Here is a 26,981-nt window from a genome sequence, read left to right on the forward strand (position 1 = left end):
GAAAAAGCCAGCGACAACAGGAAAGTCACGGTGGTCCCAGTCGGTACCACCCCTGGCCCGGAAGGGGAAAGCTCTAGGAGGAAGTCAGCAGCGAGAAACCTCTCCCCACCCCAAAGTGATAGAAACACTCCCCCTCTTTGCTGCTGTAACCTGGCCGTGCTTCCCCATCAAAGATGGGATCCAGGGAGAATTTTCCACCATGGGGGAGAGATGTGTTATTCAACTGGCCCCAGCAGCCAGGTGGCAGCCAGCATTTGAGGGAAAAGTGTTAGTTTTGAGGGAGGACGGTCCCTTCGTTGTCAGTCTGGACCGCTCCAACACCACACTCGACTCTAACGCACTAGGACCAAGTCTGCTAAGACCTCAAGGGTTTTCCCTAAAGTCAGTCTGTCGATAGTATTTATTGAGTGCTTACTGTGTGCAGAGCACTTGAGAGAGTACAATATAACAGACACATTCCCTGTCCACAACGAGCTTAAAGTCTAGAGGGGGTGATGTCCTCTAGGACAGGGATCACAACTACCGACTCTGTCGCATTGTCCTTTCCCAAGCACTTAGTACAGTGCTCTGCACATAGTAAGCGCTCAATAAATACCACCGATTGGTTGACTGATTAGTCCCTGAGTGTGGAGCCCTCTAGCAGGGGGCCCTTGGAGGAGATGGAGAAAGAAGAGGAAGATTTGGTCCCTGCCCTCGAAGAGATAGCCATCCGAACACCAACAGACTCACACGGACCCTGTGAGGGAAGGAACGGGGGAGGAGATATGCTTGGAGAAGCAGCGTGGCTTAGTGGAAAGAGCATGGGCTTGGGAGTCAGAACTTGTGAGTTCTAATCTGGCTCCGCCACTTGTCAGCTGTGTGATTTGGGGCAAGTCACTTAACTTCTCCGTGCCTCAGTTACCACATCTCTAAAATGGGGAGTAAGACTGTGAGCCCCATGTGGGACAACCTGTTAAACTCAAATCTATCCCAGCACTTAGAACAGTGCTTGGCACATTGTAAGCGCTTAACAAATACCATTATTATTATTATTCCAACCCTCAGGAAGCTGAGATCCTGTAGGACGGGGAGCCCAAATTCAGAGGCCTAAGTAGACACAAAGGGTGTGAGAGAGAGGCATGAAAACTTCAAAGATACCACAGGCACATATGCAGATGTTTACCCAAAACAAGTATGTGTAAATATTAATGATGGCATTTATTAAGTGCTTATTGTGTGTCAAGCACTGTTCTAAGTGCTGAGGTAGATACAATCTAATCAGGTTGGACACAGTTCCTGCCCCACATGGGGCTCACATAAGTGGGAAGGAAAACAGGGATTGTAATCTCCATTCTACAGTGGAGGAAACTGAGGCCCAGAGAAGTTAAGTGACTTCCCAAGATCACCCAGCAGGCAAGTGGCAGAATTGGAATTAGAACCCAAGCCCTCTCACTCCCTGCTAGGCTCTTTCCACTAGGCCACACTGCTTTCCAATGTCTGCTTTCTTTAGATTATTCCAATGCAACGATGGAGAAGCCTATAGATTTGGAGCACTAGGTTTGGGAAACAAACAAAGTGCCCAAAAGACACCAACGTGCCTGGTGGTAGCAGGCTTTGCTATCACCAATGGAAACAATTCCTAAACAAATTCAAACACTCTGCCTCATTTACCATATGAAATCCCTCAGTTCTTGCCACCAGTGGTATTTGAGCATTATATCAGAGAGGGGTTAAGCCTTTCCACAGCCTAAGGGGACAAGTGAACTCTCTTTCAGAGACAGCTGGGAGTTCAGGGTAACAGTGTACCAGGAAATCAACATTTAAGGCAACCAAACAGCGTGTTCACTCTGCGGCTCAAAAGAAGCTCGCTTTCTCTTCAGCTGTGAATGTTGTTGGAATGGTTCCAAACCGGAAACTCCACACCAATAGGCAGGAACAGATTTTTGAGGCTAACCCCAACCAGTAGAAGATATTAGGAGAAGCAGCGTGGCTCAGTGGAAAGAGCATGGGCTTTGGAGTCAGGGCTCATGAGTTCGAATCCCAGCTCTGCCACTTGTCAGCTGTGTGACTATGGGCAAGTCACTTAACTTCTCTGTGCCTCAGTTCCCTCATCTGTAAAATGGGGATTAAGACTGTGAGCCCCACGTGGGACAACCTGATTCCCCTATGTCTACCCCAGCGCTTAGAACAGTGCTCGGCACATAGTAAGCGCTTAACAAATACCAACATTATTATTATTATTATTTTGACTAATGCTCATAGCCCTGAGTGATCATGAACATGCGCTAGGTATCCACACCACAGAGACATTGGTCAGCATCCCAGCCTGGGTGAGTAGATGGGTTGCGAGGTGGTAACTACCTACTGGGGCTCTCTTGTCCCCTGACATTGCTTGGAGGGGTCCATCTTGTAAGATAATCGATCAATCAATCGATCAATTGTATTTACTGAGCTTTACTGTGTAGAAAGCATTGATCTAAGTGCTTGGGAGAGTACAATATAACAGAGTTGGTAGGTCCGTTCTCTGCCCACAACATCCTTACAGTCTATAGGGGGAGACGGGCATTAATGTAAATGAATAAAATTATGGATATGTATATGTGCTGTGAGGCTGAGGGAGGGGTGACTAGAGGGAGCAAATCGAAGTGCAAGGGAGGGAGTGAGAGGAGAAGGAATGAGGGTCTAAACAGTCAGGGAAGGCCTCTTGGAGGAGATCTGCATTCAAGAAGGCTTTGAAAGTGGGGAAGGTGGGGAAAGTGATCGTCTGTTGGACATGAAGAGGGAGGGTGTTTCAGGGCAGAGGCAGATGTGGGCGAGAGGTCAGTGGCAAGATAGAGGAGCCTGAGGGGTAGTGAGTGGGCTGGCACTGGAGCGAAATGTGCAGGCTGGGTTGTAGAAGGAAATCAGGGAGTTAAGGTAGGAGGAGGTAAGGTGATTGAGTGCTTAAAAGCCGATGGAAAGGAGTATCCGTTTGATATGGAGGAGGATGGGCAACCATTGGTGGTTTTTGAGGGGTGGAGAAACACAGACTGAATGTTTTTGTAAAAGCATGACCTAGTGGTTAAAAGACAGGCCTGGGAGTCAGAAGAACCTTGGTTCTAATCCCGGCTCTGCCACTTGTTTGCTGTGTTTCCTTGGACAAGTCTCTTCACTTCTCTGGACCTCAGTTTCCTCATCTGTAAAATGGGGATTAAGACTGTGAGCTCCAAGTGGGACATGGACTTTGTCCAACCCCATCACCCTGCATCTACCCTAGTGCTTAGAACATTGCTTGGTACATAGTAAGCACTTAACAAACATCATTAAAAAAAAAATCCAGGCAGCAGATTTCATAACATTTGAACCAGTTTCTCCTACTAGGCTTCCTGCCTTAGGAATAATAATTCTTTAAAAAATGGTATTAGTTAAATATTTACCATGTACCAAGCACTAAGGACCAGGCTAGATATGGGATAACTGGGTCAGGCTCAGTCCCTTTTCCAGGAGATAGTCTAAAAGCAGACTGGTATTTAAATCCCCATTCTACAGCTGATAAAACTGAGGCACAGAGAAATAAGTTATTTGCCACAGATCTCACAGCAGGCGAGCGGCAGAGCCGGGATTAGAACCTGAGTCCCCTGACTCCCAGGCCCCCTGGACTCTTTCCTTCAGGCCATGCTCCTTCTCAATTCCACAGTGACCTTCAGGATCCCTACTGGCATCTTTTCTAGAATGACCTATTTGCTTGTCTCCCATGCCCTTGCCTTTCTGGAAACGCAGCACCCACGTTCCTGGCTCAAGAGGGTCTTAATTAAAGCCAAGACAAAAGCCAAGACGAAAGAACACAGCCATGCCATATTTTATGGGCTCTCATCTGGGTCAGCTATTTTAAGTTTTGCTGTCGTCATCATCATCATCATCTTCATCGAAAAACACGTCTGAAGACCTACTGCGAGCAACTGGGCAACAGGAGAGAAATCTCGTATAAGAAATAGCCTCTAATTGTCAGCTGATTGGATAACCTTGTCAGATTCCCCCTTCCTTTCCTAACCCCTCTAGAGCCCTGTTGTTCCCTGAGAAGAGGGAGCTCTCTCTTGGACGAGCCAACTTCTGCTACTTTTAGAGCAACTTCTGGATATTGTGACAAGGTGAATGCTTTTTAAATGAGTTTAGCGAATAGGTTTATCAATCAATCAATCCTACCTAGTGAACACTTATTGGGTGCAGAGCACTCTGCTGAGTGTTTGGGAGCTTATACTAAAACAGAGTTGGCCCGTTCCCTGCCCACAATGAGCTTACAGTCTAGAGGGGGAGACAGACATTAATATAAGTAAATGAATTAATTTTATATATATATGAGTGCCTGGAGGTTAAGGGTGGGGTGAATAAAGGGTATAAATTCAAGTGCAAGGGTGATACAGAAAGGAGTGGGAGAAGAGGAAATGAGGGCTTAGGTGGGGAAAGAAGGCCTCTTGGAGGAGATGTGCCTTCAATAAGGCTTTGAAAGAAGGAAGAATGAGGGTCAGTAGGATATGAAGGGGGAGGGAGTTCTGGGACAGAGGCAGGACGTGAGCGAGGGGTTGGGGGCGAAACAGACAAAATCAAGGTACAATGAGTAGGCTGGCTTTAGACGAGCAGAGTGTGCAAGTTGGGTTAGAGTAGGAAATCAGAGAGGGGAGGTAGGAGGGGACAAGGTGACTGAGTGCTTTAAAGCTGATGGAAAAGAGTTTCTGTTCGATGACGGAGGTGGATGGGCAACCTCAACACGGAGGTTCTTGAGGAGTGGGGAAACACGGACTGAATGCTTTTGTAGAAAAATGATCTGGGCAGCAGAGTGAAGTAAGGACTGGGTGGGGAGAGACAGAAGGCATGATGGTCAGCGAGGAGGCTGAAACGGTAATCAAGGCGGGATAGGTTAAGTGCTTGGATCAACGTGGTAGAAATTTGGATGGAGCGGAAAGGGTGGACTTTAGCAATTTTTTTTTTAACTAGGCCTCCCTCACCCAGGAGGTAGCTAAGGACCGAATCACCAAAACCAGCATTTTTTTCAGCAAGTCCAGAGGAAAGAGTTGCTTCTCCCAAGTGAGCGGGTGAGCAGATTAGCAGCTTTTTGGAAGGTCGCTTCCAGTAGATTTCCTAATTCTGTCTCACGATTCCCCCTGGGTATAGTTGGGTCTAACTTTTCCCTGTGACAGTCTACAGGAGAGGCAGACATTAAAAAAGATTGCAGAGAGGGACGATAGTACTGGCTAAGAATAATTACAAAAGTACTGTGGGGTTGGGGTGAATATCAAAGTGGGGATTAAGACTGTGAGGCTCACATGGGACAATCTGATTACCTTGTATCTCCTCCAACATTTAGAACAGTGCTTGGCACATAGTAAGCGCTTAACAAATACCATCATTATTATTAACCCCCATTTTACAGATGAGGCAACTGAGGCACACAGAAGTTAAGTGATTTGCCCAAGGTCGCACAGCAGACAAATCACGGAGCTGGGATTAAACCCCCAGTCCTTCTGACTCCCAGGCTTGTGCACTGTCCACCAGGCCATGGTGTCTGATTTGGTTATCATATATCTACCCCGCACCACGAGAGAACCCGGCTGAACACCTCTCCGGGGCCAAGAATGGATCATTCTGCCCCTAAGTCCCTGTCTTTGGGCTCCGGGTAGTCCAGCCTGCCTCCCAGGCAGCACCACAGCACTTATGTACATATCTATAATTTATTTATTTATATTAACGCCTGTCTCCCCATATAGAACGTAAGCTCGTTGTGAGCAGGGAATGTGTCTCTTTATTGTTTTCTTGGACTCTTCAAAGCGCTTAGTAACAGTGCTCAGCACACGGTAAGCGCTCACTGACCGAAAGACTGACTCTGGCTCCCCAAGATTTCCCTGAAATGCCACGTCTTGCCACGCCATTCAGGCCCACTCTCTCCCCTCCGCCATGCAGCAGAACCCACTTTGCACTAGGAAAAATCCCTTCTTGAAAATCCAACGGGTGCAATCCCAACTTGCCTCCTGTGACCATTAGGATGGGGGATGGAATCACATAGAAATAGTAGTAGTAATAATAACAATAATAAGAACAACCACAACAACAATGTACTAATGGGGGATGCCTGCAGGGAACTTGTCAGAGGTATTTTCCCTAGCGCTTAGCACAGCGCATTATCCTTAATGGACACTCATTAGTACTACCTCCAACAACTCAGGATCGAGGGGCAGTGTTCTCATCCTCCCTGCATATCCCCACCACTTTTCCTTCCCACTCTCTGATAATAATCATAATTAGGGTACTGATTGCTAATCAGGAAAAGAAACCCTTCGGTCACCTTAAGCTAGTTGGGGCTGGGCAATCCTAGGGAATGGGATGCAGTATGGGCTAGTGGAAAGAGCCAGGAACTGGGAGTGGGAGGACTTGGGTTCTAACCCCGGCTTCGCCGCTTGCCTGCTGGGTGACCTTGAGCAAGATGCATAACTTCTCTGTGCCTCAGTTCCCTCATCTGTAAATGGTGACAATACCCTGTTCGCCATCCTCCTTAGACTGTGAGCCCCCCCGTGGGACAGGGACTGTATCTGAGCTGATTAACATGTATCTACCCCCAGTGCTTAGAATGGTGTTTGACCTAGAGTAAGCGCTTAACAAATACCATGGTAATAATGATTATTATTATTACTATGTGCTAAATGCCAAGCTAGTCACTGTAGCAGATCTAAGGCCACCACTCACAGATGCCACCTGTATCCCCCAGTGAATGGTAGGGGGATGGAAGCAGGAGGGAAGAGGGTGTGATTCCTGCTCTGTCCACTCAGTGAGGAAATGGGAGGGCATCAAACTGCTCACCCGAGGTAGGCTGTGGCCCAGCCGTGACCAGAGAGCTGTTTGACCCATAGTCCCAGGGGGCAGGAAGCCAAGATTCTCCCAGCAGTCTCTGCAGCTCCCTCTTAATGGCCACTCATTAGCACCATTACTATTACCGCCAACAAACAGGGATCTGGAGGCAGCTGCCTCACCCTCCCCGCATAGCCCTGCCACTTTTCCTTCCCACTCTCTGATAATAATCATAATTAGGGTACTGATTGCTAATCAGGAGAAGAAACCCCTCGGCCATTTTAAGCTAGTTGGGGCTGGGCAATCCTGGGGGATGGGATGCAGTACGGCCTTGGAGAAAGAGCCAGGGACTAAAAGTCTTCCCCAGGCTGCCCTGACAGGCCTTGATGGACTGGTTTCGGGGCACCTCAAAAGGGGCGTTAATCTTGCACGGGGCCTCAATGGCAGGAAGGGCCTGCTCCCTCTGGAAGAAGCTGAAGGTTTGGACTGGCTTTTCTCTACTGCCTCCTGTGTGGTGGCCCAAAGGAGGCAGGAGCCGATCCAAAAATAGAGCTGCGGCCGCCACTTTATTCCCTGGAGACAGGCGAGCTGCCATCTCTGAGGAAGAGGGAGATTTTTGCCAACTCTTGCATCCCCTCCCCTCCCTTCCTGCCCCAACAAGGACATTCGGCTTGGGTGGGGGCCATCTACCTGTGCCCAGCTCTGCTGTGATGCTGTCAGTTTGGGCCTGGGAACCCAAATCCCTGTGAAAGGACCCAGTAGGTGCACCAACAGAAACAGACCTTTTTCTGTGGTACACCGCATTTCCCCTTCTTGTTGCTGTGGGGAACCACATTTGGTAATGGGCTTAGGAGGAAGAGGAGGATGAGGAGAAGACGGAGGAGGAGGAGGAGGAGGAGAAGGAGGAGCAACATTCGCTAGCGGATAGGTTACGGGCCTGGGAGTCAGAAGGACCTAGGTTCTAAACCCAGCTCTGCCACTTGTCTGCTAGGGACCTCAGGCAAGTCACGGCACTTCTCTGTGCCTCAGTTACGTCAGTTGTAAAATGGGGATTAAGACTGTGAGGCCCATGTGAGATGTGGACTGTGTCTAACCTGATTACCCTGTATTTTTCTCAGCGCTTAGAATAGAGTGTGGCACATAATAAGCGCTTAAAAAATACTGCTTAAAAAAATGGAGGAGAAAGGGGAAAGAGGAGGAGGAGGAAAAAGAGGAGGAGAGGAGGAGGGGAGGAGGGAAGGAGAGGAGGAAGAGGTGGCAGGAGGGCTGGGTGGGGGGAAACAAGTATTTGTTTCTAGCACCGGTTGGGCCAATTCAAACTGTTTTTCCTCTCTTTGGGAGATTTTGATTTGGGAATGGCAGTAGGCAGGAGGAGAACCCCTGGAAGCTTAGAAGTGTGCTCTGTTAGGAACTGCAGCCATCTTGTGATAGGATGCTCATGGGTCGTACTGTTTCTCAATTGGGGGAGGAGAAGGTGAGTGTGTGTATGGCCTAGTAGAAAGAGCCCAGGCCTGGGAGTCAGATGACCTGGGTTCTAATCCCAGTTCTGCCAAATGCTTGCTGGGTAGCCTCGGGCAAGTGTACTTCACTTCTCTGTGCCTCAGTTCTCCTGTTCTCCCTCCTCGCATGAGCCCCATGTGGGACAGGGACTGTGTCCAATCTAATTCACATGTATCTACCCCAGAGAGCACTTGACACATAGTGAGAGCTTAACAAATACCATTCGAAAAAAACCCAAAACTGTTGTTTCTATGGCAGTTAAAACAGATGAAAGACTTCAGCAAGTTTTCCCAAAGTGGTGCTCCCTCTAAGCCCCTCATCCACTCCTCCACTTTCTGGGCCATCTCTCAAGAAGAGAGAAGCAGTGTGGTTTGGTGGATAGAGCACAGGCCTGGTAGGCAGAAGAACATGGGTTCTAATCCTGGGTCTGCTACATGGCTGCTGTGCATCCTTGGGCAAGTCATTTCACTTCTGACTCAGTTACCTCATCTGTAAAATGGGGATTAAGACTGTGAGCCCCATGTGGAACAGAGGACTCTGTCCAACCTGATTAACTTGTATCTATCCAACACTTAGAACAGTGCTTGGCACATAGTAGGTGCTTAACAAGTATTATTATTATTATATTATTATTATATCCCACCATCTTAAACCTTCTCCCCACTCCTCACAGGACTCTGACCCCAGATAACATATGTTTATCTTTTTAAAATACGTGGGCCCACTCTTCTCCCGCCCTGTCTGCCACCCTCAGCGGCTCAACCCCTAATTGTCCCTTCCCCTCTGCCTTCAAGCATCCCCACGTTCTTCCATTTCCCATCCTGCTGGCTGGCTCTAGGGCTTGCCCACAGCTAAGGAGCTCATCAAAACTAAGTACGCAGCCCAAGGGACAGGATTCCTCTCTGTAGGGAAATGTCAGTGAGAATGCAGCGTTCTTGGACTGTAAGCTCATTGTGGGCAGAGAATATGTCGGTTTATTGTTATATTACACTCGCCCAAGTGCTTAGTTCAGTGCTCTGCACACAGTAAGTGCTTAATAAATACGACTTGGAGGGAGAGAGGGTATAAAAGAAAAAAGAGAATACCAGGGCACCGGTGATGATCCCCGAGACGAATCATTCACCTGTGGACCATCGAGATCTGACTGACGACCAGATTCCCCAACTCCATTTGTATCTTCGCCTGTTGCACACCCCATCCTCCCCTCATCTGTACAATCCTCATTTTACCTCATCTATAAAATGGGGATTAACACTGTGAGCCCCACCTGGGTCAGGGACTGTATTCCAACCTGATTCTTACCCCAGTGCTTAATAAAGGGCACGGCACATAACTGTATACTGCAGGCTGCTTGGGGCTGCTGTCTGTCCACTAGTAACTGAGTTCCTGCTACAGTTGAAACTCCACTGCCTCCCATGTGGGAAGCATCTTTTTGGAACTTCCCGTCCGACATGAGAAACGGCCGGACGTCATCTTCTTCTGACCAGCTTCTTCATCTCGTGACTTTAGGGAGAATGGGCTTTGGTGGGCTCTTTTCCCTTTAAATGTCCCGTCCTCCCTCTCGGCGGAGGTTTAAATAATCCCAGGCAGGCGAAACCTGGTTCCACCATTCGAGACGTCTTTGCGTCCCGTCCTTTGTTCTCTCCGAGGCGGGAAAGGGCTGAGTGCTGCCGAAATGTAATTCTCCCCTTTTCTCTTGATAAATTAAAACCGGTTCATGGGGAATTTAAATGTCAAACCATAACATGGGCAAATGTCACGTTTGCACACTGTTTTCGAGAGCAAAGGGTCTTCAGCTTTTAAGGAGTTTAAAGTGTAAATTCTATTGTTCTTAAGGAGCTTAAATCTTTGACTAGGGGAAGCAGGTGCTTTGGGAAATCACCGACAGCCAAAAGGTTTCTTTCCGAGGCAGGCGTGGACAGGCAAACCTAGGTAATTTGGTTCCTGCTATCCATCAGTGCTGGCTCCCGATGGCTTGAGGTTTTCGTGTGTCGGCCTTTTTGGGGAGCTGGGGAGCGGGGGTTTCAATGACAGCTGCACCCCCCACTGACAGCAGTCACTGGGACACGGTGGCCCTGGGGTGCCTCAGCATGGCATATTTCAGGGTTTGCACGCAAGAAATATGTAACCAGTTTCACCAAAGGCCCATTTTAATCTCCCCTGCATAAACTGACTCTGCTCCCCAGGGAAGATGAACTAATTTACATTGGCCAGTTCCTAGGAGTTTGTCAAATGTCAACACAAACCCCGAGGAATGTGATTCCTTTCCCTTCTTCTGCCTTACAGTCCCAAATATCCAGTCCCTAGTCCCTGCCGGGAAGAAAACTATACCTCGTGACGTTGGACTGGAGTTCTCGGGCCTTCAGATGGTATCCCTGTCGGGGGAGATGGGTGGAGGCAGCAATCAGAGGCCGGAAATCGACCAGAATGTTGATTCGGGTCTGCTCTTGAGATCTAGATTCCGGAAATGGGGAGGAGAGCGGGGGTTTAACAACTCAGGGAAGACGACTACAGGGGAAAAACTACCTGACCCTGAGGCTAGGTGAATTCTGGGCCTGTGCCAGAGTTGCGATCTCGATTAGGGCAGTCCCAGTACAGCCAGAACAGAGGATTCCAAGTGTTGAGTAAAGTGCTCTGCATACAGTCAGCGCTCAATCAATATGATTGAATGAATGAATGAATGAACCAGGGTCTAGAGCTGGTTTTGGGGGGAGTCCCCAACCCCAAAATTCCTAGTCTCAGCCCGAGGCAGACACAAATCTCTAAGGCAAGACCCAGTCTTAGGGGAGTGCGTAAGGAGCCATTTTGGAAGAGTGAATCTCCCCAAACTAGGCCTCCTATAAAGGTCAGGGTGTAAGAGATGGGGTGCTGTTTTGATTATTGTTACTATGGTATTTGTTACATGATTACTATGTGCCAACCACTATTCTAAGTGCTGTGGAATATACAAGTTAATCAGGTCGGACACAGTCCACGTCCCACAGGGGGCTCACGGTCAAGTAGGAAGGAGAACAGGTAATGAATCCACATTTGATAGATGAGGAAACTGAGGCACAGAGAAGTGAGGTGATTTGCCTGAGGTCACACAGCAGGAGACAGAGCCGGAATGACAATGCAGGTCCCCTGACTCCCAGGCCCGGACTCTTCCCATTAGACTTTCACTTGCCGCTTACTGCTTACCCTGGCTGATGATGCTCTGAGGCTCTGGTCTTATGCTGCCAAGTCGTCTCCGACCCATAGTGACTCCAGGGACACGTCTCTCCCAGAACGCCCCACCTCCATCTGCCATCGTTCTGGTAGTGGATCCAGAGAGTTTTTTTGGTAAAAATACAGAAGTGGTTTACCATTGCCTTCTTCTGTAAAGTCAACTTGAGCCTTCACCCTCGATTCTCTCCCATGTCTCTGCTGCCCAGTGCAGGTGAATTTTGACTTGTAGCAGATTGGCTTCCCCTGGCTAATCACTGCCCAAGGTAGGAACGGAATGGGTATGCCCCTGCTTGACTCTCCCTTCCACAGCCGAGACTGACAGAGTAGTGGAAACCTGCCAGGTGCCATCCTGAGAGGGATCAGAGGCTCTACAGTTCAGTTTTTATAGAGAAACTGGGTTCCTCTCCAACACAGGGAGCTCTGCCAGGGAGACAGTGGTTGTGGATTGCTGACAACTTCCAAAACTGGACGTTGCCTTACAGGTTCTTTGGGTCAGTCAATCTCATTTATTGAGTGCTTACTGTGTGCAGATCACCGTACTAAGCTCTAAGGAGAGTACACTATAACAATAAACAGACACATTCCCTGCCCACAATGAGTTTACAGTCTAGAGGGACCTAACAGTCTAGAGGGGGACGTGGAATGGCCTGACACACACCCAAGCGGGGAGTAACACATCAATATTAAATGTTTCTAAACAATTCTGGAAAAGCAGTACCGTCTACTGGATGGAGCACAGACCTGGGAGTCAAGAGGACCGGGGTCCTAATCCTGGATCTGCCTCTTGTCTGCTGTGCGACCCTGGGAGAGTCACTTCACTTCTCTGTGCCTCAGTTCCCTCTTCTGTAAAATGGGGATGAAGACTGTGAGCCCCACGTGGGACATGGACTGTGTCCAAACTGATTAGCTTGTATGTATCCCACGGCTTAGTATACTGTCTGGCACACCATAAGCGCTTAACAAACACCCTAAGGAAAGAAAAAAATTATTGGGTAACCGGCATTTTACTAACTTTGGACCTAATTCTCACCTTTTTTCAAAGCTTTGTTAGGGTCCTTTACTAGGCAGTTTGTTTTCAAGTGAGGAAAGGAAAGGGACTAAGAAAACCCGCTCCTTAATCAATTAATGATGATGACATTTATTAAGCGCTTACTATGTGCCAAGCACGGTTTGCTCCATCACACCACTGACCTGCTGGGTGATCTTGGGCAAGTCATTCTCGGGGCCTCAGTTTCTTCATCTGTAAGGTGGGAATGAGATCCCTGCTGTCCTATATCTGCTCCAGGGTTTGGAACATAGTAAGTGGTTGCCAATACCGAGGTTGTGATTATTACTCGCAAGGGTGGTGGTAGAGGAGGAGGGACTGCCCAGCCCTTGCCTGCTGCTGCTCCAAGATTCCAATGGACCTGCCTCCTTCTGACAGAAAGTCTGCTCTCTTAAAATTGCAAACCATTTTTATTTTCATAACTCATAATGCCTTTTGAGGGGAGGAACTTATTTAGAGCAGCAGTGTGGCCTAGTGGGTAGAGCACGGGCCTGGGAGTCAGAAGGCCCTGGGTTCTAATCCTGGACCCACCACTTGTCTGCTATGTGACCTTGAGCAAGTCATTTTGCTTCTCTGTGACTCAGTGACCTCATCTGTAAAATGGGGATTAAGACACGGAGCCTCATGCAGAGTAGGGACTGAGTCCAACCTGATTAGCTTGTATTTACCTCAGCGCTTAGTACAGTACCTGGCACATAATAAGAGCTTAACAAATACCACTATTATCATTATTAGTATTCATTGGGTGGTAGCCTTAGGTCACAGCTCCTTGTGCTGAAAGCTGCCAATCAATCATTCGATGGTATATATTGAGGGCTTCCTGTGTGCAGAACACTGTACTACACACTTGGGAGGGTTCAATACAACAGAATTAGCAAACACGTTCCCTGTCCATAATGATCTTAGAGTCTAGAAGGGGAGGTAGACAATAATATAGATAAATAAATAATTTATATCATTTTAATTATATATATACACATTAAAATCATAGTATTTGCTAAGTGCTTGCTATGTGCCAGGCACAGTACTAAGTGCTGGGATAGATACAAGCAAATTCAGGTTGGACGCAATCCTTGTCCAGCATGGGGCTCACAGCCTTAATCCCCATTTTACAGATGAGGTCACTGAGGCACAGAGAAGCTGAGGTCACATGTAGGAAGTGCTGAATACAAAGTGCTGATGCTAAAATATCAGATTTTTTACATGGCGACCGCCGCCCCGCCCCCCGCCGCGACCCATACATTAGCAAATGGTGGAAGAGAAGGAGCCCCAGTTAACTAAACTGAAGTCAATAACAGCCATGAGAAGAAATATATTTAGACTGCCATAAAACTTTATGCATTTTGCTTTGAAATGCCATCTACAATTTCTTTTTTATCTTCGGCACGTCAGGCGTTCTTAAAGTTTAAAGTTGCATGCAAAGACTGCATGTACACCCTGAAAATAAAAGGCCTCTAAGAACCCGCCTGACAGGAACACATAAACGTATGATTTACAGAGATCGACGGAAGAGCTGAAAGGTTTCTAGAGTCATTGGCAAAACTCCAGAGTCCCAGTGTGAGCTTGCGTGCTTAGAGAAGGGTCTTTTAACACCACAGCCTGCCAGCATTTCCACAGCTCAGCATCTGTGCATACTGCCATTATGTAAGCCTTTGTCAAGCATTTTCCAACCCCCCCCTCCGATTTCATCGTGGATTAGGTTTGACTCACTCAATCTCACCTTGGGACTGATCTAGGTGTCGCCTTGATTACGCGGGTGCTGCCCCCTGTTTTACTAATGTCTCTTTAATGGAAAATTTGGTTCTATGAATTTGCTAATGACTACCACGAATCCTGACTGCAGTTCAATTGAAAGCGGAGGAACACAGACGCTTTAGTACCAAGAAATTCTCCAGCCTCTCACTTTCAAGAACAGCACCTTCGACCATATACATTTTTTTTTAATAAAAAAAGCACACCAGGAGACCGACATACCAAGGTTTGAATGGTGACCTTCTGAAGACTGCTTTACAGCTCTGTGTTTGCCAGCCTATGTTAGCAAACAGGAATTTGAATTGAACTGAGAGGCGACTACGTGGCCTAGTGGATAGAGCACAGGCCTGGGAGTTAGAGGGACCTGGGTCCTACCACTGTCTGCTGGGTGAACTTGGGCAAGTCACTTCGCTTCTCTGTGCCTCAGTTCCCTCACCTGTAAAATGGGGATTAAGACTGTGAGCCCATGGTGGGCAGAAACCGTGACCAACTAGATTATCTTGTATCTGCCTCAGTTCTAAGTACAGTAAGTGCTTAAGTATTATTGTGACATAATAATAATAATGAAAGGAGTATAGAAAAAGAGTAGGAGTGTGAAAAAGAGGGGAGGAACAGGAAGAGGAGAGATGGTAGGAAGGGAAGGAGAGAATTTAGGATATTCCTTTTCCTTCCCTGCCCCCCAGCAGCCAGACAGGTGCACAACCTTGGGGTATCTACCCTTGGAGGCATCATGCAGGACCCTACAAGGTAAGGAGGAAAAGGGGCACCCCATCTGAATGCAGGAAGCTGGGGGTCTTCAGAGGCTTGCAGCTGGGTCCTGGGGTCCATGAAGAAAGAGGAGGAGGAGGAGAAAGGGAGATGGAGGAGAAAAAGGAGATGGAGGAGAAGGAGGAAGAGAAAAAGGAGGAGCAGAAAAAAGAAGAGGAGAAAAAGGAGGAGGAGGTGGCAGCTTACCCCTGACCAAGAAAGGGCTCTTTTCCCACCCAAAACTGTGGGCTTGGGCCTCGCGGGCCTGATGGGAGTAGCCTCAACACCATTCCAGCCGGGAGATGATCTTCCAGGGTGGGGCTCACGTGGCATATTTAGGAGCTTTCTGCAAGCCTGGAATCGCCGCCACTGCTCACTGCTTGCTGACTCCTCACCCACTTGGGCTAGAAGCCCGGGGAGAAATATCCATGTCCCTGGTTCAGGTTCGATTAGGCATTTCGAGAGGTCATCTGAACCAGTCTAATGCCTCTATGCAACTTTAAGCCATTAAAGAAAAATGAGGGTCCCCATTATAGTTAAAAAAACTCCAGGGATAATAATAATGATAACTGTGGTATTTGTTAAATTCTATGTTCCAAGCGCTGTACTAAGTGCTGGGGTAGATACAGTTAATCACGGCTCACATGGGGCTCGCAGTCTAGTTAAGAGGAGGAACGGGTATTGAAACCCCATTTTGCAAATGGGGGAATTGAGGCCCAAAGAAGTGAAGTGACTTGCCCAATTTCACACAGCAGGTAAGGAGCGGAGCTGGGATTAAAACCCAAGTCCTCTGACTCCCAGGTCTGTGCTCTTTACCCAAGGCCACGCTGCTTCAGGGTAGTCCACTCCTGCGTAAAGTCTTCTGGGCACTCAGAAAGCTGATCAAATTACACCATCCCCTCTTCAGACCCATTTCTTTTTGTCCATCCTCAGATAACTGCTTGGGAGGTGGTCCTCAATCAGCAGGGCCAAGTGAATACAACATGGGCCTGGGAGTCAGAAGGACTGGGGTTCTAATCCCAGCTCCACCACCTGCCTGCTGTGCGACCTTGGGCAAGTCACTTCACTTCTCTGGGCCCCAGTTATCTCATCTCTAAAATGGGGATTAAGAACGTGAGCTCCACATGGGACTGGGACTGTGTCCAACCAGATTACCTTGTATCCACCCCAGTACAGTGCCTGGCATGTAATAAGTGCTTAACAAATGTTATTAAAAAACCCAAAGAACTTCAGTTTCCAAGTCTCTCCCACGCAGGGTCGGACTTGCCCAAGGAACCCTAGGCTGCTCTGGGATCCAGAGAAAGGGGCAGGCCGGTTCTCGGGGCAGTGCTGGAGAATTGAGGAGGGGATTCTGGCAGCTGCAGCTTCCCACCCTCTATGGGGATGGGAAAGGTGGCTTTTATCCCCTATCAAGAGGTCTCATTTCCTCTCCAGTTTTCAAAGAGCGGAGTGTTTTATGGCTGGTTTGGAATCCTACTTCTTTGGCCCTATGGCAGTGGGTGAGGCGATTAAATATATCTCCCATCAGTTTTGTGCTGAAAAGTAAGGGTAGCATGCAGTGTGTGTGTGTGTGTAATTGGGGGGGGGGGGGAGGAGGGGTGGGTTGTACAAAACAAAAACAAAAAAAAACAAAAAGGAGAAAAATAATGTATTTTGAGGAAACCTGGACTTTAAAGGGGAAAGTGATCTGTGCATGATTTTGTATTATTTTAGCATATATTTACCATTTTATTGTGTGTGTGTGTATATTATAGAAGACCATATTTTAGGAAATTGACATTTGTAATAGTGGATTTAATACTTTTTATATAACATTACTGTTTAAATTGTAAACAGAATTTTCTCAGGTGAGGGGTGAGGGGAAGGGAAGAAGACAGTGACCCCTGAGAACTCGCAGATGCAAATGGAATCAGGGCCCAGACTTTTCCCAATCAAGGAAACGGAGACCCGCGGTACGGGAGTGGAGTGGCATAGCTCTCCCTTCTGCATTGCCCTGATTTCCTCCCTTTACTCATTCCCCCTCCCAGCCCCTCAGCACTTCTTTACAAACCTGTCAACTTATTTATTTCTATTAATGTCTTGTCTCCCCTGCTAGACTGCGCGTTGTGGGCAGGGGATGTGTCTGTTATATTGCTATATTGTACTCTCTCAAGTTCCCCTCTCAGGGTCGCACCTGGAGAGTTTCCAGTACTCTATCAGTCTAGACTATGGGAGGGAGAGTCAAGCGGAGGCCTAACCATTCCATTCCCAGCTTGGCCAGTGGCCAGTGAGTGGAAGGCAATCTGCTATAAGTCAAAACTCCCATGTGCTGGGCAGCAGTGGCATGGGAAAGGAGTAGAGGACGGAGACTAGGATTTACTGCACAGAAGGAAGCAGTGGTGGCAGGCACTTCCAGATTTTAACCAAAAACTCTATGGATACACTACCAGAATGATTGCAGATGGAGGTGAAGAGTTCTGGGAGAGATGTGTTCTTGGAGTCGCTACGTGTCAGGGACGACTCGACAGCAAAAGACAAGACTCTCCCAGGTGCTTCGTACAGTGTCCTGCACCCGGGAAGCACTCAATAAATACAATTGACTGACTGACTTGTGGGTGTGCACCCCCAGTTGAGCATCACTAGTAGTCATAACCGCGTTTACTCATTGCCTTCTTGGTGTGGGGCATTGTACTAGGCAGTGGAAAAGTTCGGAATAACCAAGCATCACGTTCCTGGCCCACAAAGAAGCTCATACCATCGGCCGATTGGAGCTGGGATTTTGGCCAGAGTTAGGCACCTGGACCCCTAAATGGTTCATTCACCACCCGGATTCTGCCCTGGGAGATCATCTCCCAGGTGGAATGCTGTCTGGGATACTCATGTTGGGTTTCCAGAGCCCAAGCCCACAATTCTGAGGGGACACCAGGAAAGTTCTCAAAGCAACTTCAGGCCATCGGAAAACCCGGCAGACTTTCCCCTCTGCCCCTTCTCCTCTGTCATCCCAGCAATAGGCGGGTGGGTGTTCCCTGGACGGCCACACTGGCTCGGGTTAATCGGGGACCAGCACCGATCCTCTTTCGGGAACACCGGGGCCCTCCAACCGGCCGGCATCCCAACTGGGAATATGAGTCTGAGAGCCACGGAGGCAGGGTGGAAAAACTCCAATGACTGGAAAGGACCACGCAAAACCGGAAATCTGTGCTTTCTTGGGCAACAGTCAACACCATGGTAGATTACTGAGCCCTGGTTTCCCTGGCCAGCAGATCCAGATTAACCACCCCTAACCATCCTCCCTGAGGAAGGCCACCATGAACCAAACAAACTGCCACCAACTTTGCAACAATAATTGGCAATAAATCTGGAATAAGGCCCCGACAAACTGGAAACATTCGTACCATGTCACTAGTCACGAGGCAGTCACGAGGCCACGGGAACTTTGGGAATCACCGGGGTTGGTTGCCCGAGCTCTGTGGGACTCTGCCGGGGATACGCCCGAGGCCACACCTCAGGGGATGTCTAGGCTGGGACCTCACCCCAGGCGTCCCCCCAAACGGCCACCCTACAGCGACGAGAGGACACCCAAGATCCGCACCTGCGGCCGAGGACCCCGAGATGAGCGTGGAGAGGCTCCGTTCTGCCCCCGATTTCAGATCAACCAGTGTTCCAGTGAACGAAACCGGTTTATCTCTAGGCAAGAGACTTCCCTACTCAGTGAAAGCCAAGTTCTTCAACCACTCATCTGTCAGGGGACCAAACAATGCTCCCTTTCCCCCACCTCACCCAACCTCACACCCCTTGTCAGGCAACTGTAGGGCTTACCTCTTTCTGGTGATACTTTATTGCTACCTTTAGTTTGGCCAGATCGTGGCACTTTTGGGGGTCGAGCTCCTCGCTCTGGTCATCCCGGTGGTTGAGGATAATCTCCAGTTCCCGGGAGCTGCGGGCCTGGTCCAGCAGGTCCTTGGCGAAACGTTTGCACTGCTGGGACAGCTCCTCGTACTCGGCCTTGAACTCGTTCTCCACCTTGCTGAGCTCCTTGAGCTCCCAGCCGAGGCGGAAGGCCGTCAGGATCGGGTCCTCGCTCGATAAGGCGATGAGCGACGGGCTGGCCAGGGCCTTGTAGATGTTCAGCCGGGAGCGAGAGTGGCGCAGGCTGTCCACCTCCGAGCTGGACACGCACTCCACACAATTGCAGCGGATCTGGTGGGGCCGAGGGATGGTCACCCGTCTCTGCACCAGGAGCTTGATGATCTCGTAGTTGTTGGTGTGGGCGGCCAGCATGATGGGAGTGATGTCCGGGGTGAACTCGGAGAACTGCGTGTCCATCATCAGGGTGGGCACCTGGGTGGGATGGTGATGGCGAGGCCATATTAATTCATTAATCTATTTATTTATTTGTTCATATTAACGTCTGGCTCCCTTTCTGGACTGTAAGCTCATCGCGGGCAGGGAATGTGACTATTTTTATATTGTACTCTCCTGAGAGCTTAGTACAGTGCTCCACACAGAGTAAGCGCTCAATAATTACAATTGGCTGACAATACAACCATGCCTTAATGAGACATTGAAGGCATTTGACATTCATCCCACCCCCGCATCACTTACGTGCAAAACCTTAAATTTTTTATTATAAATGACTTTTTTATTCACGTTAACGTCTTTCTTCCCCTCTATACTGTAAGCTCATTACAGGCAGGGAAGATGTCTGCTAATTCTGTTGTATTGTACTCTCCCAAGAGCTTAGAACAGTGCTCTGCACAGAGTAAGTGCTCAATAAATATCACTGATTGATAAATACCATTGATTGATTGATTGAGTCCAAGTGGGAATCTCCCAAAGTCACCCCTCCAACCTTTTTCTAATATGGTATTAAGCGCTCACTAGGTGTCAGGTGCTGTACTAAGCGCTGGGGTAGACACAAGCTAATCAGGTGACACACAGTCCATGTCCCACATGGGGCTCACGTTCTCAATCCCTACTTTACACATGAAATAACTGAGGCACAAAGAAGCAAAGAGACTTGCCCAAGGCCAGTCAATCAATTGACCAATGGTATTTATTGAATGCTGACTATGTGCAGAGCACTGTAATAAGCTCTTGGGAGAGTACAAAATAACAGAGTTGGTAGACACCTTTCCTGTTCGGGATGGGTCATGCAGCAGACAAGTGGTGGAGTGGGATGAGAACTCAGATCAGTCAGTTAATAATATTTAATAATAATGTTGGTATTTGTTAAGTGCTTACTATGTAGCAGAGCACTGTTCTAAGTGCTGGGGGAGATACAGAGTGATCAGGTTGTCCCACGTGAGGCTCACAGTTGATCCCCATTTTACAGATGAGGTAACTGAGGCACAGAGAAGTGAAGTGACTCGCCCACCGTCACACAGCTGACAAGTGGCAGAGCCGGGATTCGAACCCATGAGTTCTGACTCCCAAGACCGGGCTCTTTCCACTGAGCCACGAACACTTACTGCATGAAGAGCACTGTACTAAACACTTGGGAGAGAATAAGATAATAAACAGATTCCCTGCCCACAAAAAGCTTTCGGTCTCGCTGAAACCTACCAAAGCTCCCACATCAAGCCTCACTTGAACCGTTCATTTCCACCCCTTCCTCCCTCTCCTCCCCACCCAAACTTGCACTCCCCCCCCCCCCCCCCCCGGACCCCGAGCAGCTAATGAGGAACAGCTTCTGGCCTTTTCCTCCCTCTCCCTGCGAGCCACCAATGAGCCATGACCTCAGACAGAGGAAAGCCTGGGTCCCACAATTCCAGGAATGATGAGGCCTCACTGTTTTATTTTTTAAAAGCTATTTGTTAAGTACTATATGTCAAACACTGTTCTAAGCTTTGGGGCAGGTACATATTAATTAGATCAGACACAGTTCCTGTCCCACATGGGGCTCACAGTCTAGATAGGAGGAAGAACAGTTTTACAGTTTACAGCTGAGGAAACTGAGGTACAAAGAAGTAAAGTGACTTGCCCAAATTCATACAGCAAGCAGTTGGCAGAGCCCGGATTAGAACCCACATCCTCTGACTCCCAGACCTGGGCTCTATCCACTGGGCCACGCTTCCTTCGAAAGGGCAGGGAGAGGATGCCACCCTGCGATTGTTCAGGGAGTAGGGAAATGGGATGCACCGGTCTTAGATTTGGGGAGGGGACTTGGAGACGGGCGGGAGACGAGGAGGGGGACAGGGGAGCGAAGAGGTGGCTAACCCTCACTTAATATTAGTGTGGCTGATAACTCTTTACTCCCTGGTCCAGAACCATCCAGGGTTCACCGTTCCACACCATGGGACGTGTTTGGACTCACGCTCGGAAAAGCGCTGCCTCCTTCAGGAATGGTGGGTCTCAGAGGGGCTCTGGGCTCTTATTCCAGTGGGCTCCCGGGAAGACGCCCCAGATGAAACCAAGCAAGACGATGAAACCCCTGTTGGTCTACCTTAAATCCCTCCCCCATTTCCATCTTTATATCTCCTGCATATGGGAAACAACTGCACAGAGAGATGAAGTGGGTCCATGCCTGCAGGCGGCAAGAACCCCAGGGCATCCAGATTCCTCTACCCCAAAACAGTAGAGGATCAGTTCGGTGCTGACTTTGGTACATAAGGTACCGAACCTCTGCCATTTTTTTTCTCATCCCCAAGCCTCTGGCAGAAAATCTGGGAAATCCAGCTTTATTATTTTCTCATCAAGTTCACTTCCTCTCCAATCAGAAATCCCATTGAACGCACTTCGCTTCTCATTAAAGATGAGGACTGAATTCCTTGACAGAAAAAAAAATGGAGAGGGAAAAGGAGGAAGTGGACGGACCAAGGTTTGGCAAGGCTGATAACTGAGCTTTCACGTGGTTCTGCTCGGGGGAGAGCAAATCAGATTTTCTCTGTACTCACTACACTACCCCATCATTGTGTATCACAATACTAATCATCTGAACCTGAGCGTGTGTGTCTCTCTCTCTTTCTATCTCTTTTCTCTCTCTCTCTCTCTTTTAAAGTCAGCATTATCTTTCCAAATTCTTGACTGATTAACTGCCTCTGGCATGCTCCTGAAGCTCAACTCCAAGCTCACAATTCATTCAATCGTATTTATTGAGCGCTTACTGGCTTACTGTGTGATGTGTGAGGCTCTGGACTGTGTGAGCTCCTGCACAGATCAGCCACTCTCCTGCTACCTTCCCCGAGGAGGAGGGAGAAAGGCGGGGGAATGGCATCACTGCCTTGAAGGAGTGGACAGTCTTCCCTGATGCTACTGCCGTCAAGGGGCTCGGATAATGAATTCCGTTCCATTAACCTCAGCACCCAGACACGGGCTGCTTATCGGAATGCCTCTGAACCTCTCCGTTTCCCATTTCAGGCAGGTGGACTTTCTCACGGGGCCGGCCGCCTCCGAAATGCAAACCGCCATTTGTAATTACCGTGCTGACCCTTATCGGGATTCATTTATTGAGTCTCTGGATGTCGGCTGGTAGGGTCGCCTTCGACACCTCCCTGGGGCTTTTCTCTCCATCTGGAGGGACATATCCCATTTGAAACTCATCCCTCTTCCTCTGCAAGGATTTAGTGCATCTACATTCTCTTTCCCCTCCACTCCCTCCAGATCAAATTAACACGTGAGCTCATAGTGGGCAAGGAATGTGTCTACGAACTCGGTTGTCTTGTCCTCTCCGAAGCTCGTAGTACAGTGCTCTGCTCCCAATAAGTGCTCAACTGATGGATGGATTGACGGATTAAATCTTCTTCAGCATTCTCCAGCAACTGGAGGATACAGACCTGCAGGTCTCCCTGGGCATCAAGAATCAACGCTGAAGCACGGTCCTTGTATTTTCCTAAAAGATACTGTCACCACAGCTGGTATATCTTGGTCCACCCGAACCAAACACACCAAGCCTGGTGCACTGAATGGTCGGTCAATTAGTTCTTCCTTGGTTTATCCAGATGGTGACGTTTCAAGATGACCAATGACCAATGACTGTAAGCTCGCCCCTAGCCTGTAAGCTCCTCTCTAAACTGTAAGCTCATTGTGGGCAGGGAACATGTCTGTTGTTGTACTGTGCCCTCCCAAGCGCTTAGTACGGTGCTCGACACACAGTAAGCTCTCAATAAGTACAATTCAATGAATGAATGACTAGCTGGGTAGAAAGCGGTGTGTGTACTTGAATTCCATTTCACCCTTGCATTTAGATTTGCTCCCTTTATCCCCCCCTCCCTCCCACCCCAGAGCACCTATGTACACATCTGTCCTTTTTTCACTTATATTAATGTCTGTCTCCCCCTCTAGACTGTAAACTCCTTGTGGGCAGGGAACGTGTCTACCAACTCTGTTATATTGTACTCTCCCAAGAACTTAGGGAAGTGCTCTGCACACAGGAAGCATTCAATAAATATGATCAATTGATTCCAAGGCTCATCATATCCCATCAGGTTATTCATGATGTGCAGAAGAGACAATGAAAAAACCTCTCATATGATGGAGGGTTAATAGGGTTTCTGTGCATTTAACAAATTAAACTGTTATTACTAAATAATCATATTGCCCTCATTTGAGAGGAGCACTCTACAATGGATAGTAAGAGTACAGTTATGTTTCCTTGGGACCAATAATAATAATAGTAATGATGGTACTTGTTAAGCACTCACTATGTGCCAAGCACTGTTCTAAGCACTGGGGGGGGATACAAGGTAATCAGGTTGTCCCATGTGGGACTCACTGTGTTCATCCCCATTTTACAGATGAGGGAACTGAGGCCCAGAGAAATGAAGCGACATGCCCAAAGTCAAACAGCTGACAAGTGGCAGAACGGGGATTAGAACCCATGACCTCTGACTCCCAAGCCCGTGCTCTTTCCACTGAGCACGCTGCTTCTTTTGCAATAGTATTGCAGCTTGCAAAAATTCCACGGATTCTGCTTGAGTCTCAAGATGCTAATGATACTTGACTTTCTTAAGTGAGATTATGCCCAGTTAATATTTCTGGTTTCAGCATGGGAGGGCTGAAAAGCTAAGAAGCATTTCATTGAGGTTGAAAACGGGGGTCTTGAGATTATGTTCTCGTGCATGTTCTCTGATTGGCCGTGTGTGACTTTGGGCAAGTCACTTACCTTCTCTGTGTCTCAGTTACCTCATCTGGAAAATGGGGATTAAAACTGTGAGCCCCACGTGGGGCAACCTGAATACCTTGTATCTACCTAGCGCTTAGAACAGTGCTTGGCACATAGTAAGCGCTTAACAAATACCAAATTATTATTATTATTATTATTGACCCAGGTCCATCTGATTGACGGATGCTGCTTGGGGATACAGATAGTTCAAAGATTTAGTCAATTCCCTGTCATCACCTTGACTGGATTTCAAGAATTCCCCTGAACCTACGCAGAGTGGCAACACTCTGTGGGGAGGACAGGATGCGAATGCTTGGCTCAGTAAATACGATTGAATGAATGTGAGGAGAGGTGAAGAAATCCAAAATGTTGTTCGCAAATCAGGAGGATGTGATGACATCCTCATTTCCCCTACTCCCTCTCCCTTCTACACTGTCCTTTCGCTCAGATTTGTATCTATTCACCCCATTCTCAGCAACACAGCACTTATATACTTATCCATCACTTATTTTACTATCTCCCCCTCTGGACTGTAAGCTCCTCGTGGGCAAGGAACGTATCTACCAACTCTATTATGTTGTACTCTCCTGAGTGCTTAGTACAGTGCTCTGCACATAGTAAGTGCTCAATAAATACCACTGACTGATCAGAGTAGAAGCAAAGGTGGGATCAGAGAAGCAGTGTGGTATAATGGAAAGAGCCCGGGCCTGGGAGTCAGAGGACCTGGGTTCTAATCCCAGCTCTACCACCTGTCTGCTGTGTGACCCTGGGCAAGTCAGTTCACTTCTCTGTGATTCAGTTACCTCCTCTGTAATATGAGGATTAAGACTGTAAGTCCCATGTGGGACGGGGACTATGCCCAACCGATTATCTTGTATCTACCCCAGCACTTGGCACATAGTAAGCGCTTAACAAATACCACTATTATCATTATTAATTATTACTATTATGTGGCTCCAAAAGTGTTAATCTTTTCTGCTCAGCCCAGTCTCGGCTAATGTTAGGTAAGTGCATATGGGTCAAGAATGGAATTTTCTGCCAGGAAACCGCCTTCAAAGATAGTGACGTGGTCACAGTCCCTTGATTCTTCGGGGTCTGGGGCCTAGGTAGGTAAGCGGGTTTGCCTCTGAGTGGTCTAGAAGGGCCCTTGAGAAACGTGGCATTAAACTTGACTGATAACCAGAAGATCAGGCACCGCAAAGCACAGAAATTTCAAAGGAGCAAATTTCAAGAAGAAGCCACCCTCCTCGGATATGCTTGTTTCTAGCAAAATAACAAGATCCAGAAACTCTGCTCTGAGACATGGGGCAGCGCAAGCCAAAGGGGTGTTGATTTTTCAGGCTCACAATGCGGGAGGCACAATGACTGTGTTTGCTCTGCGAAACATAATCTGTGGAAAGGCACCACAACATTTTGCTGACAAGAAAAGTAGTTTGGGTCTCGCTTATGAACAGAACAATGCTCATCTTGCTGCTATCACCTTAATGGCACTCAATTGCAGGCAATCTCACAATCTTCCTCTACACAGTTTAGTAGGGCAATTAGCTTGCTAATGTTTTAGTAATAGGCTCCTTTCATTTTAGAACACCTTCCAAGATACAACACAAATCTCTCGCCTAGGGAAAGCTTTGGGAAAGGAGACCGCATTAGATGGGAAAGACACCACTGCTATTTAAGTGCGCCCCTAAAGAATTCAAAATAATAGGGAGGGAAAAGTAATCCTTTGCAGAACTTCCTTGACAGATTGTGGGGTTTTTTAATGGCATTTGTTAAGCGCTCACTCAGTGTCAGACACTGTCTAAGCATGGCATAGTAGACAGAGCACAGGCCTGGGAGGCAAAAGGTCATGGGTTCTAATCCCGGCTCCACCACTTGTCTATTGTGTGGCCCTGGGCAAGTCACTATTGTTCTTGTCTGTGGGTCTTCCCCGATTAGACTGTAAGCTGGTCAAAGGGCAGGGACTGTCTCTATCTGTTACCAATTTGTACATTCCAAGCGCTTAGTACAGTGCTCTGCACATAGTAAGCGCTCAATAAATACGATTGAATGACTTCACTTAGCAGCGTGGCTCAGTGGAAAGAGCATGGGCTTGAGAGTCAGAGATCATGGATTCTAATCCCAGCTCTGCCACTTATCAGCTGTGTGACCTTGGGGAAGTCACTTCACTTCTCTGTGCCTCAGTTACCTCATCTATAAAATGGGGACTAAGACTGTGAGCCCCACGTGGGACAGGGACTGTGTCCAACTCGATTTGCTGGAATCTATCCCAGCACTTAGTACAGTGCTGGGCGCCTAACACGGTAGGCGCTGAACAAATACCATCGTCACCATCATTATTCACTGTACTAAGCGCTTGGGAGAGTATTATACTGTACTCTTTTTTTAAAGATCGCCTTTGCTTTCTATATTAATTCCTCATTGTAATACCTGCAAACCCCATCCATGGTGCCCTCCTGTGGCTACTGTTCTATAACCTTCTAGACTCTAAGCCCAGTGTGGGCAGGGATCATCTCGCTTTGTTGCTGAATTGTACTTTCCAAGCGCTCAGTACAGTGCTCCAAACACTAAATGCTCAATAAATACAGCTGAATGAATGACTGGCCATCTACTTTCATCACCCCTAAAAGGCAGGCAATGAGTCCATCAACATTATGGGCCTGTCGACTTTGTGCTGAGTCTGTATTACGTGCTTGGGAGGGTGCGAGGGAGCAGCAAGACACGCTTCCCACCCTCGAGAAGCTTATTGGGAAGATGGGAGTTGCGGCCAGAAGCCCTGGAATACAACCGGCAAGAAAGGATGAGACGGATGAATAAGTTAAAAGTGCTTGTAACGCTCCACCAGTCGTTATAGCG

At 48.1% G+C, this 26,981-nt stretch overlaps 1 protein-coding gene and 1 non-coding gene across 3 annotated transcripts in view; one reads left to right on the top strand and one right to left on the bottom strand.

Annotated features, from left to right (window-relative positions):
• TRPC5 (transient receptor potential cation channel subfamily C member 5) overlaps positions 1-26,981 on the bottom strand; it is a 173,920-nt gene that overhangs the window by 36,000 nt on the left and 110,939 nt on the right. For both annotated transcript variants that reach the window (XM_029066957.1, XM_029066958.2), the window contains one exon: positions 18,845-19,366. In XM_029066957.1, coding sequence (XP_028922790.1) covers positions 18,845-19,366 — 522 coding nt within the window. The remainder of the gene's footprint in view (positions 1-18,844; positions 19,367-26,981) is intronic.
• Positions 17,202-17,339, top strand: LOC114813027. The gene has a single exon (XR_003760638.1). It is a non-coding gene; the product is annotated as a small nucleolar RNA SNORA7 (small nucleolar RNA).

The sequence above is a fragment of the Ornithorhynchus anatinus genome, chromosome 6 (genome assembly GCF_004115215.2).
Source record: "Ornithorhynchus anatinus isolate Pmale09 chromosome 6, mOrnAna1.pri.v4, whole genome shotgun sequence".
In the NCBI taxonomy this organism is placed as follows: Eukaryota; Metazoa; Chordata; class Mammalia; order Monotremata; family Ornithorhynchidae; genus Ornithorhynchus; species Ornithorhynchus anatinus.